The sequence below is a fragment of the Moschus berezovskii genome, chromosome 7, assembly GCF_049115385.1.
Source record: "Moschus berezovskii isolate FMDL1 chromosome 7, NW_MosBer_1.0, whole genome shotgun sequence".
Lineage (NCBI taxonomy): Eukaryota > Metazoa > Chordata > Mammalia > Artiodactyla > Moschidae > Moschus > Moschus berezovskii.
The window spans coordinates 72460672-72473113 of record NC_142466.1 but is presented as its reverse complement, the minus strand read 5'-3'; the positions used below and the strand labels follow the sequence as shown (position 1 = coordinate 72473113).

General features: G+C 36.6%; 1 protein-coding gene across 1 annotated transcript in view; it reads left to right on the top strand.

The window, feature by feature from the left end:
* The window catches only part of ERP44 (endoplasmic reticulum protein 44), a 92904-nt gene that overhangs the window by 40786 nt on the left and 39676 nt on the right, over positions 1 to 12442 (top strand). The window contains exons 2-4 of the mRNA XM_055427145.2: positions 2709 to 2781; positions 4610 to 4649; positions 8997 to 9112. Of these exons, the coding sequence (XP_055283120.1) occupies positions 2709 to 2781; positions 4610 to 4649; positions 8997 to 9112 (229 nt within the window). The remainder of the gene's footprint in view (positions 1 to 2708; positions 2782 to 4609; positions 4650 to 8996; positions 9113 to 12442) is intronic.

The following is a 12442-nucleotide window of genomic DNA, read 5'->3' as shown; positions in this document are numbered from 1 at the left end:
CCTCTCCCACAGAGTCCCAAAGACTGTTCTATACATCTGTGTCTCTTTTGCTGTCTCGTATACAGGGTTATCATTAGCATCTTTCTAAATTCCATATATATGCGTTAGTATACTGTATTGGTGTTTTTCTTTCTGGCTTACTTCACTCTGTATAATAGGCTCCAGTTTCATCCACCTCATTAGAACTGATTCAAATGTATTCTTTTTAATGGCTGAATAATACTGCATTGTGTATATGTACCAAAGCTTTCTTATCCATTCGTCTGCAGATGGACATCTAGGTTGCTTCCATGTCCTGGCTATTATAAACAGTGCTGCAATGAACATTAGAGTACATGTGTCTCTTTCAATTCTGGTTTCCTCGGTGTGTATGCCCAGGAGTGCGATTGCTGGATCATATGGCAGTTCTATTTCCAGTTTTTTGAGGAATCTCCACACTGTTCTCCATAGTGGCTGTACTAGTTTGCATTCCCACCAGCAGTGTAAGAGGGTTCCCTTTTCTCCACATCCTCTCCAGCATTTATTGCATGTAGACTTTTGGATAGCAGCCATTCTGACTGGTGTGAAATGGTATCTCATTGTGGTTTTGATTTGCATCTCTCTGATTATGAGGGATGTTGAGCATTTTTTCATGTGTTTGTTAGCCATCTTTATGTCTTCTTTGGAGAAATGTCTGTTTAGTTCTTTGGCCCTTTTTTTTTTTTTTTTGCTTTTTATTTTTTATTTATTTATTTATTTTTAGGTAATTATTTTTTATTGGAGGCAAATTATTTTACAATATTATATTGGTTGGTTTTGCCATACATTGATATGAATTTGCCCCGGGTTTACATAAGTTCCCCCTCCTGAACCCCCCTCCCACCTCCCTCCTCCCTTTATCCTCCCTCTGGATCACCCCCGCATGCCAGCCCCGAGCATCCTATAACATGCATTGACCCTGAACTAGTGATTCGTTTCACATATGACAACATACGTATTTCAATGCCATTCTCCCAAATCATCCCACCCTCACCCTCTCCCATAGAGTCCCAAAGACTGTTCTATACATCTGTGTCTCTTTTGCTGCTGGGAAAACTGGTCAGCCACTTGTAAAAGAATGAAACTAGAACACTTCCTAACACCATACACCAAAATAAACTCAAAATGGATTAGAGAGCTAAATGTAAGACCAGAAACTATAAAGCTCCTAGAGGAGAACGTAGGCAAAACACTCTCCGACATAAATCACAGCAGGATCCTCCATGACCCACCTCCCAGAATATTGGAAATAAAAGCAAAAATAAACAAATGGGACCTAATTAAAATCAAAAGCTTCTGCACAGCAAAGGAAACTATAAGTAAGGTGAAAAGACAGCCTTCAGAATGGGAGAAAATAGTAGCAAATGAAGCAACTGATAAAGGATTAATCTCCAAATTATACAAGCAACTCCTGCAGCTCAATTCCAGAAAAATAAAGGACCCAATCAAAAAATGGGCCAAAGAACTAAACAGACATTTCTCCAAAGGAGACATAAAGATGGCTAACAAACACATGAAAAAATGCTCAACATCCCTCATAATCAGAGAGATGCAAATCAAAACCACAATGAGATACCATTTCACACCAGTCAGAATGGCTGCTATCCAAAAGTCTACATGCAATAAATGCTGGAGAGGATGTGGAGAGAAAGGAACCCTCTTACACTGTTGGTGGCAATGCAAACTAGTACAGCCACTATGGAGAACAGTGTGGAGATTCCTCAAAAAATTGGAAATAGAACTGCCATATGATCCAGCAATCGCACTCCTGGGCATACACACCGAGGAAACCAGAATTGAAAGAGACACGTGTCCTCCAATGTTCATTGCAGCACTGTTTATAATAGCCAGGACATGGAAGCAACCTAGATGTCCATCTGCAGATGAATGGATAAGAAAGCTTTGGTACATATACACAATGGAGTATTATTCAGCCATTAAAAAGAATACATTTGAATCAGTTCTAATGAGGTGGATGAAACTGGAGCCTATTATACAGAGTGAAGTAAGCCAGAAAGAAAAACACCAATACAGTTGTTAGTTTAAAATCATGCCTTTTCTTTGTTTTGTAGATGGCAATCTGAAATTTTCTTTGAATTTAGTGTCTTAGACACGTTAAAGTGGACACGCTTATTTTACCTACTCTTACTCTCTTCTTTATAGCCTCTCACCTTCACATTGTTACCACCTGCATGTGAAGACCAGGCAGGAAGGGCTTTTGGTTAACAATTTGAAAGTCTGTCTTGAATTATTCTTTTCAGTACTTTGTTCTATCTTAGAAGCATGGTGGGTTAGAATCAGCAAACTTAGCCTTGGTTTTATATTCTTTCAAGACTGTTAATAATCTGGCAAATTTTTTTTAGTGGCAGCAGAGATAAAGTTGTTGAGAATATTAATTTAAAAGAGTGAGTACATTTTTAATTTTGAAAATTGTTTAGAAACAGTTTCTTTTATGTATTTAGAAAGAAGTATCAGAAATCTGTTGAACCCCTTTTCCAGACTTAGAGAAGTTGTACTGCTCCTTTTTCAGTGATCCCGTGAAGAGTTAGAGTAGATAATAAAGATTAAAACCAACTGGTAATTTTGTAACTAGTGGAACCAACTTAGTTTGTAAATTTTCTTTTTAGACTTTTAGCATCATTTGCCTTTTGTAGAAACATTTATTAATTTCACGTTTTTTAAATTTCCAGGTAACTTGGGTTTTTACTCCTGTAACAGCTGAAATAACAAGTCTTGATACAGAGAATATAGATGACATTTTAAGTAAGTACCTTCATATTTTTTAAGTATACTTTCTTTACTATTAAGAATTAGTTTATATGCAAAAACAAAATAAAATCTCAATTACCTAAAACAGTTGAGGAGCCAGCATTCTGATTAATTCCATGGTGTCTGTGTGTGTGTGTGTGTGTGTGCATATGTATTTAAGCACTTTTCATTTTAGTTTTTAGTAAAATGTCTTAAAAAAGTCTGCTTTCCTGTGTTACAGGTAAACTTTTAGTCTTGTTTTGTTTCTTTGCCTTGTCATAAATACCACTCTTAGAGTGTTTTGTTGCTTAAAGACCAGCAGTTTCCACTGTGCAGTATTCTGTTAATGACCTTAGGACACAGTCTACAATTTTTTTGTATGTGTGTCTTTTTAGCTTTTAACTATATCACGTACTCTGATCTCTTTTTTTGTCATCGATCCATTAAGTTTAGTAATTATTTTCACTTGTTTGTTGACAGTGTGATTGTAGATTCAGTTAATTTGGAGGAAGACATTTCTTCTTGTTTTTAAAAGAAGTAGAGGGAAGGTAAAGATGTGGTTAATAGGAAAATCACAACTTAGGAGATTTAAGAAAATGTACTGGGGATAAATGATGTCTTTTTTTTTTTTAATATTTCATTTCACCTACTGGTTTGAGCAAAACTAAAAATAATGAGAGATAAAAGCGTTATTCATTGACCATCATATGTTGTCTTATGTCCTTGGAACTGGTTTTAAATGCTAGAAAGTCTATTCCCACATTGTGGGATTTCTTGGGAGAACTTTAGCCTGTATCAGTGTCACATGGAGGATTTATAATACCAGTATTGATAGACCTGCCCCCAGTTTCTGATAGAATTCGCTAGACCCAACCTAAGAATTTGCATTTCTACAAGTTCCAGTGTGATGCTGATGCTTCTGGTCCCAGGAATCACAGTTCAAGAACCACACTGCATTAGTGAATATGGATAAAAAGTGCTTTAAAGATATTAGATAAAAAAGGAAAAAGAGAATTGAAACTCACAAATCATCTTCACTCCTTTCATCTTTCACATTCTAGAATATCTTTGTGGGTATGATTTGTGTGGGTGTGTGCACACATGTGCATGCAGTTTACTGAGTACTGAGTTTTTGTTAGATTTAGGCAAAAGGAACAGATAGATATCTTTCTACTGTCTTCACATCTGGATATGCAAATAATACTGAGTTATATTTTGCAACAGAGAATAAATGTTAAACAGGTAGGAACCAGAAAAGGTACATCTTATGCAACACTGTTATTTGTAGATTACTTGTTGCTACTAGGTGGCATCTGAGTTTTAGAAATAGCTTAGTTATACAAGTCTCTTCTCTGAAATAGGATTTTATTGGTTGGCCAAAAAGTTTGTTTGGGTTTTTCGGTAACATGTTAAGGAAAAACCAAGTGAACTTTTTGGCCAGTCCAATATTTGCAGAGCTAGTTCTCAGTTATTCTTGAATATGGAAGGTCAAAAAATGGATTAATAAAATCCAGATCACTCCACTTCATTTTTTATGAGAGTAGGCTATTTAGTAGCCTACTTGCCTGATCTGAGCTTGATTCTCTGTTTATTTTATATTCATTCAGTGGAGGTATTAAGATATAGGATGTAGAGAAAAGGAATAGGGGCTCCCACAAATTATGTAAGACATTTTTGATGCTATGTACAGGTTTCTGAGTGAGAGATAACTTAATAGTTACTGTGTATTTTTAGTGAGCCTTTAAAATAGAAAAGGCTATGATGAAAACCATTATCTTGAATTATTTCATAATTATGTAGACACAAGTAACTTAGGTTGTTTGATTTTGTTTTTCAATTTCAGACAATGCTGATGTTGCTTTAGTAAATTTTTATGCTGATTGGTAAGTAATATCTTATTTTGGCGGGGAGGGGTACAGCATTAAGGGTTTTGGGGTTATTTTGGTTTTTGCTTTTAACTTTCTAGAGGTGATTTTTCTTTGCTAGAAAGGAGTAAGTAGGGAAACCTCTTTCTTCTGTGAGACAATACTCCATTAAAAAAATTAATAATTCAGGTTCATTCATTCACAGATGAAGCAACTTAATTTGGTGAGCATTTGTTTTAAGAGAGAAAATATACTGATTCCATCATCCCACATTTTAAAATAAAAGCAGGTTACAGAATAACTCAGAGTTCTGTCTTTGTCTCTCTCTGTCTCTCCATCTCGCTCACACATGCACACACACGCACATGTTGCAGTTCTCTATTTTTCCTTACTGAGGAAGTAGGGCAGTGTTTGGAGGTGAGGACGTGGGTGTGGCAGATTTAGAAGAAAAATAATGTTGATATTTTGTAACACATACCATCTACTACTACTTCTAGGAAGCCTTTACTCCTTTCCCTGTCTGAATCGGCTTCTGTCTTGTGTGTTCATATAGTTCCCTATGTCCCACATTCTTTTCTTACTACATTGTTTTGTCTTCAATCTCTGTGTTCCAGCAAACCAATTTTGAGGGCAGAGATAAAGTTTTTCTTAGTGTTCCCAGCATTGAGCACAAGGGCACAGTATATCGTAGATGTTAAAGAATGTGGCATGGGGATAGGAAGAGGGGCACTTCAGCTGGAGAGAAGTTTGAAACAACTCACATCATCCTTATTCCTGGACAGTCTGTATCTTATATGACCCTTTTAGGCTTACCACCTAGCAGGTGCCTCTACCCCTACTTCAGGCCACACATAGTCCTGCAGTTTACCTAGATATCTATTAACAGTCTTAGTTTATTTCCTCTGCTTTTGGTCTTTTATGTCTCCATTCTTTTCGCTACAGAGTAAGCCAGAGTAGTCTTTCCTAGAGTGCAAATTAGATTAGTTTACACCTCATCTTTAAAACCTTAAATGTTTTCCATTACTTTTAGGTAAGTCCCTTACCTTGGCCTGGAAGGCCCCTGGTGACCCGATTACTTCCTGCCTCTGCTGCTGTACCTCTTGCCTCTCTCCATTCCCACATTCTGCTCTGTTATGCTTCTGTAGTATTCTGTATTCTTTCATCACTGACCTTTAATCATGGTATATCTCTGTCTGAGTGGATCTCTCTCCTCTCACTCGTTTACTTCATTAAGTCTGAACCATCCTTCAAGTCTTAGATTAGATGCCACTTTCTCCAGGCCACCTTCCTACATCATACCCCTACCCCTACTCTCAAGTACAGTTAGGAACCCTTTCTATATCTGCTCATAACCCTGCATACTTAGCCAGTCGTTAACACTTGTATGCCACGGTTTAGTTGGTGCCTCCCTCCTATATCATTAACTTTGTGAAAAGTTACCATATCTATCTTTTTTTCAACATGAATCACCAAGCACTTTGCATGACAGTTGGCAGATAAGTGCATAGTAAATATTTACTGGATCAACAATGTATAGTATCCGTATTTAAAGAACTTCAGTAGAATGTTGAAGATATACAGAGAAAATACCATTTATAAAATGTACAACAGAAGATAGCAGTTTCCGAATTAAATTAGGATTGTCCAGATGTAACATTAGCCACAGAATGTGGTAGAAAATTATTGAATTCAGTCCACTTTAAAAGTAAACATCCAGAGGAATATTTTCCCATACTTACCTAACTAAATTGTGGCAGAGTTAAAACTGTTGGGTTGGCCAAAAAGTTCATTTGGGTTTTTCCATAAGATGGTGTGGAAAACCCAAATTAACTTTTTGGCCAACCCAGTAGAATGCAGTTACCTTGATGGAGGGGTTTTGTGTGTTGTAAGAAAGAGAAATAGAACATGCCACCAACCTTGTTGTGAAAAAGCAGATTGGAAATGTGGACTAACTGCAATTATTTGAGAAACATATTACCAAAGAATACTTGGAGTTGTACATAAATTAATGCTGTTTTATTCAATGGAAAAAAATGTGGATAACTTGACATAGGACTTAAACTTACACCGTGTGGCCTCAAAGTCAGGATTCTGAGTTCCCTCTGGGAGTTATGGATGTGGCACAGTTTAAGGAAGAATTCTCTAATAGCGTTGCCTAAAAATATACCTGAAAGGACAGTAAACCACAGTAGAACTTAATAATGCTGGTATGTGCCAGCTTCTTTACATATATTGTTTTTAATGCTCAGAACTACCCTCCAGGTAGGTATTATAATTTCCATTTTAGGTTGAGGAAATTGAGGCTCAGAAAGGTCATACGACTAGTAAGTGGTGGAACTGGGATTTAACCTCAAGTATGTCTGACTCTGAAGATTATTTTTTTTCCCACTAGGTTATACTAGTAAGTGTCCTTAAATTGTCCCCTCAAAGACTTTTGCCCCATTTGGTTGATTTGTAAAGGGTTGATTTCAAGTACTAGATACAGAGATTGGGTTCAGATGACTCTTAAGACCCTGTTAATAGATCTATTTGCTTTGGTTGTGTCACTTTTGTAAATATAACTTTATATTGCAATTGAAGTTTTATCTTCCCCTTTCACCTTTTGGTGTTACAACTGATCCTGTTTTAAACGTGAATCTGTGCATAAGTGCTTATTGAGCAGCAAACTGGACAATCCAGAAAGGAGCCCTTAATATCTCTCTTTTCTTGCCCTTAAGTCAGGATTCTTTACTAAGTTATATCCTAATTTCTTCAAGAAATCATCATGCAATCCTTACCCCTTGCCTCCCTGACCCTCTAGAACCCTATTTTAGCAAACTGTGGGAACCCAGAAACCTGTGACCCTAGCCTGTACAGTTCATGTACCCTAGCCTACCCATTTATTCATTTAACAGAAATCTACTGAAATGCTTATTAGAATATGTAGTCTCAGAATAAGACACAGTCCCTGATGTCCGCAGACCCCACCCACCTATCCCAGATGGGAGAGATTTAAGAATGCTAAAAGAGGAAAGAGCCACTTGAAAGCGAGAGATTGAAGATACAGATTGTGTCTCCTTGGTATTTTCTAGGACATCTTCTTAGGAAGTCAGGTGAGTGGGCTGGAAGAGTTACATACAAAGAGAAATACAGAGGAAATATAAAGTTTGTATCTTGTCATAGACTTTATATTTTTCTTAAATTATAATTAATATGTATGACCTAATTGTGCTTCCCTGGCTCAGAGAGTAAAGAATCTGTTTGCAGTGCAGGAGATGTGGGTTCTTTCCCTGGGTTGGGAAGATCCCCTGGGGAAGGGAATGGTTACTCACTCCAGTATTCTTGCCTAGAGAATTCCATGGACAGAGGAGCCTGGTGGGGTACAGTCCATGAGGTCGCAAAGAGGCAGACACGACTGAGTGACTAAAATTTTCTTTCTTTGACCTAATTACATGTGGATTAGAGTTCACAGGTTTCATTTAGGTACATTTCTTGATGGAAAGGGCTCTGGAAGCAATAGTAGGAATTATAGTTGTCTTCTTGTTAATAAATGCTGTTGTTGTTAATAAATGCTCAATACCTTTTTCATATGAAAATGGCCATTCTAGCCCAGCTGCTTCTGTGCTGATTCTGATTCTTCTCTTTCTCATCAGGTGCCTTTAATGACTCAAAGAATATATTTGTAAAGTAGTTGGCTTGATCAAGGGGCAATCAGAATCAGAAGTCTCATGTTTCTAAAATATTGTCGGGTTTGTGGCCCCTTTTAAAAGTAAAGGCAGAGCAAAAAACTATAGGCAGAGGAAAGATGGACAGGAAGTCTCCTTTGAGAATTAAAAAATTTTGCTCCTGAACTTAGTATATTTAATAGCTTATACATACAAAAGCCTATTTGAATGAGAGGTAAATTTTGAGAGGAAACAGTTCAGTCTACACCATATGCCATTTTCATATTAACTTGCCTATGAGATTTGATTGAATTTGTCAGGTGAATCAGTCTAATATTTGCAATAAACTTATCATTTTAAAGACTTTGTAGTCTAAAAATATGTTCATTATTTAGAGAAACTAATTTCCTTTATAAATGCCTGACACTTAGTAATTACAGATCCAAGTAGATACATTTTAGAGGACTTATCTCACACTTGTTTAATTGCCTCTGTGAGAGATCCATCTTTAAATTATTTGTATAGTCTGAAATGGAATAGTCTTTGAATTTCAAATTGTTTTCATCTCCAGTGAATGACATCAGGAATCCTGAATTAACAGTGTGATTGTTAATTCTGTTTATTGTACATATAGTAAATACTAAATATAAACATAACAACAAAAATAAAATTTTATTGCTTCTACTTTTCAGTTTTAATTGGTATCCTTTTCTGTGCGTAGGTGTCGTTTCAGCCAGATGTTGCACCCAATTTTTGAGGAAGCTTCCAATGTCATTAAGGAAGAATACCCAAATGCAAATCAAGTAGTCTTTGCCAGAGTTGATTGTGATCAGCACTGTAAGTACCTCGTAGGAAGTCTGGAAGAAACTGTCCTGTCCCCACCTCTCCTAAACACACACACATATGCACACACTTCTTTTTTTAATGCTCTGTTTTAAGTAGAGAACAAGCCCAAAATACTCTTGATTTTGGTTAAAATATTAATATTTAATCTTTATGTATTGATACTTACAACACTACTTTCCATTTTGCCTGTGTGAAGGATTAAAAAAATTTTTTTTTTTCATTTAACTATAGTCGGGCAAGCATGCAGGTAGTAAATCACTGTGGTTTTCTACCAAAGCAAGTACCAAAATCAATAAATAAAATTGATATATAGGTTTAGGAAAGAAAATGATTTCTGTTAGTTTTAGAATCATGCAAAAATACCATTTGTATTCATTTCAAATAAAACAGACTCAGATTCCTGTGTGGTTTCTCTTATATAAAAGATTCTACTAAGATGTCTTTAACTGTCTTTGAGGTGTAATTTGCTCTAATTACTGATTAATGTTGAGAAACTTAGGTTAGTCCTACTTAGAACCCAACCTCTTGGATTTCATTTGTCTCACTGATGCTTTCTTTGTAAAATCCTTATAGTTTTCTGTATACAGAACATTCCCATTCTGCAAATTTCCTATCCTTTTTATTTCACCTGACAAGACTTTGTGTGTGTGTGTCCGTGCACATGTTTGTATACACTCACTTTTCACTTTGCTGATGAGGAAATGGAAATAAAAAGGTGACTTAACCAATGTCATATAGCTTACTGTCTAGTCAGGGCGGAATTCGAATCCAGATCTCCTGACCAAATGCCTTTCCAGACACATTTACTTCTTTTCCATTCAGTTCAACAAACAGTTTGGGGATTTTCTGGTAAAGCCCTGTGCTAGGCAGAAACAGCTGACAGCAAAGTATTTGAAAATCTCCTAAACCATGCCCCACATATCTGTCTGCTGAGGTTCATAACTATATAGGAGGAAGGGAGCAATAAAAGGTTGTGAGTGCAAGCATGGCCTGCTTTCCCACACTGCTTTTTGGATCTTTCCTCCCACCTTTCCCTGACAGAGAACATGAGGTTTTGTATGGGCTCTCATTTCAAAATTTTCTATTCTTTATGTATTTAATTAGACAATAGTCCCTACTTTGATTGAATTTGGATTATAAGATCTGAAATTCTGCTCTCAAACTTACAGTCATTAGAAAAATTAACTTGTTGAACAATACATATCATTAATTCTAACAGATTAGTGAACATAGATAAATCTAACATCATTGCTAGTAATCTTTATATGGGAGTAAATAGCCATAATTAAGTTTTTTTTTTAATCCACCAGAGACATCTACAGAATTAGTTTCTTACTAGTGAAAGTTATATCTGAGACATGGTGTGTTTTATTTTGTTTTTTTTTTTCCCTTCTGTGTAATTCTTCCCCGTTTTTTGACTGCGCTGGGTCTTCATTGCTTTACATGGCCTTTCTCTAGTTGGAGTAAGCGGAGGGATACTCTTCATTGCAGTTTGCAGGCTTCTCATTGCAATCGTTTCTGTTGGTGAGCACAGTCTAGGTGCCTGGGCTTTGGTCGCTGCAGCATGTGGGCTCAGTGGTTGCAGCTTGTGGGCCTCAGCAGTTGTGGTGTATAGGCTGTAGGGCGCATGGGCTTCAGTATTTGCAACACACAAGCTCGGGCCCAGTAGTTGCAGCTCACAGGCTTTGTTGCTCCACAGCATTTGGAATCTTCGCAGACCAGAAAAGAAACCTGTGTCCCCAGCAGTGGCAGGTGGATTCTTATCCACTGTGTCACCAGGGAAGCCCAATTCTTCCCTTTTTAAAGTGACACCATGAAATCCTTGTTAATGATTTGTTCATATTTTCCACACTCTCTTTAGAGATTGTACAATAGGCTGTACTTTGGGTAATCCCTCACATGCAGGTTGAATTGCAGAGGTTTTCATCTGGAAGGACCTTGAGAGTCCTGTAGTCTGGAGAAAAATGCCTGTTAGGCAGATTATTCTTTGGCAGGATTTGCCTTTTTTTTTAAAAGATTTATTGAAGTACAATTGACATATAGTAAACTGCACAAGCTTAAATTATAACAATTTAATATTTTGACACATACAGCTGTGAAACTATGATCACAGTCAAGATATCAACATCTGTCATCCCCCAAATTTTGTTTATGCTCCTTTGTGGTGTATCTCTCCTCCTGTCCATCCTCAGGTGACCATGGAACTGCCAACATTTGGATTTGCAATAATTTCTTTGGTGTTATTTCCAAGAAATTATTGCAAATCCAATGTCATGAATCTTTTCTCCTGTATTTTCTTTTTAGAGTATTATCATTTAGGTGGTAAGTTTAGCTTTTTACCCATTTTGAATTAATTTTGGGTATGATTCAAGGTAAGGATCCAGTTTCATTCTTTTGCAAGTGGACATTCAGCTTTTCTAACACCATTTGTTGATGAGACTATCTTTTTCCTGTTGAATGATCTTGATACCCTTGTCAAAAATTGTTTGACCATATATATGAGGGTTTATTTTTGGATAATCTGTTGTGTTCCATTGGTCAATATATCTGTGTTTATGCTAGTATCACACTGGTTTGTTTTTTTTTTTTAATTATTGTAGCCTTGTAATAAGTTTTGAAGTTAGGAAGTATGAGATCTCCAGTTTTGTTTGAGAGTATCTTCTGAAAGGCATATACTCTTAATTTTGATGGAGTCTAATTTATCCTTTTAAAAGATGGACTATACTTTTTAATTCTCTATCTAGGAAATCTTTGCCTCACCCATAATCACAAAGACTTTCTGCTATTTTTTCTTTCATAAATTTTATGTATGAAGTGTACATTTAAGTCTGTGATGCATTTAGACTTAATTTTTATATGTGGCACAATGTTTGGATTAGAATGCTTTTTTTTTTTAACAAATAGTTGCCAAGTTGTTCTGACATTATTTGTTGAAAAGACAATCCTTTCCTCACTAACTTTGCATCTTTGTCAGAATCACCTGACCATATATATATGGATCTATTTCTCATCTCTGTTCTGTACTGGATATATTTGTTTATTTATCTTAATACCAATACCTCACTTTCTAGATTACTTTAGATTTGTTCAGTTCAGTTCAGTTCAGTCGCTCAGTCGTGTCCGACTCTCCACGACCCCATGAATCACAGCACGCCAGGCCTCCCTGTCCATCACCAACTCCCGGAGTTCACTCAAACTCATGTCCACAGAGTCAGTGATGCCATCCAGCCATCTCATTCTCGGTCGACCCCTTCTCCTCCCGCCCCCAACCTTTCCCAGTATCAGAGTCTTTTCCAGTGAGTCAACTCGTCGCATGAGGTA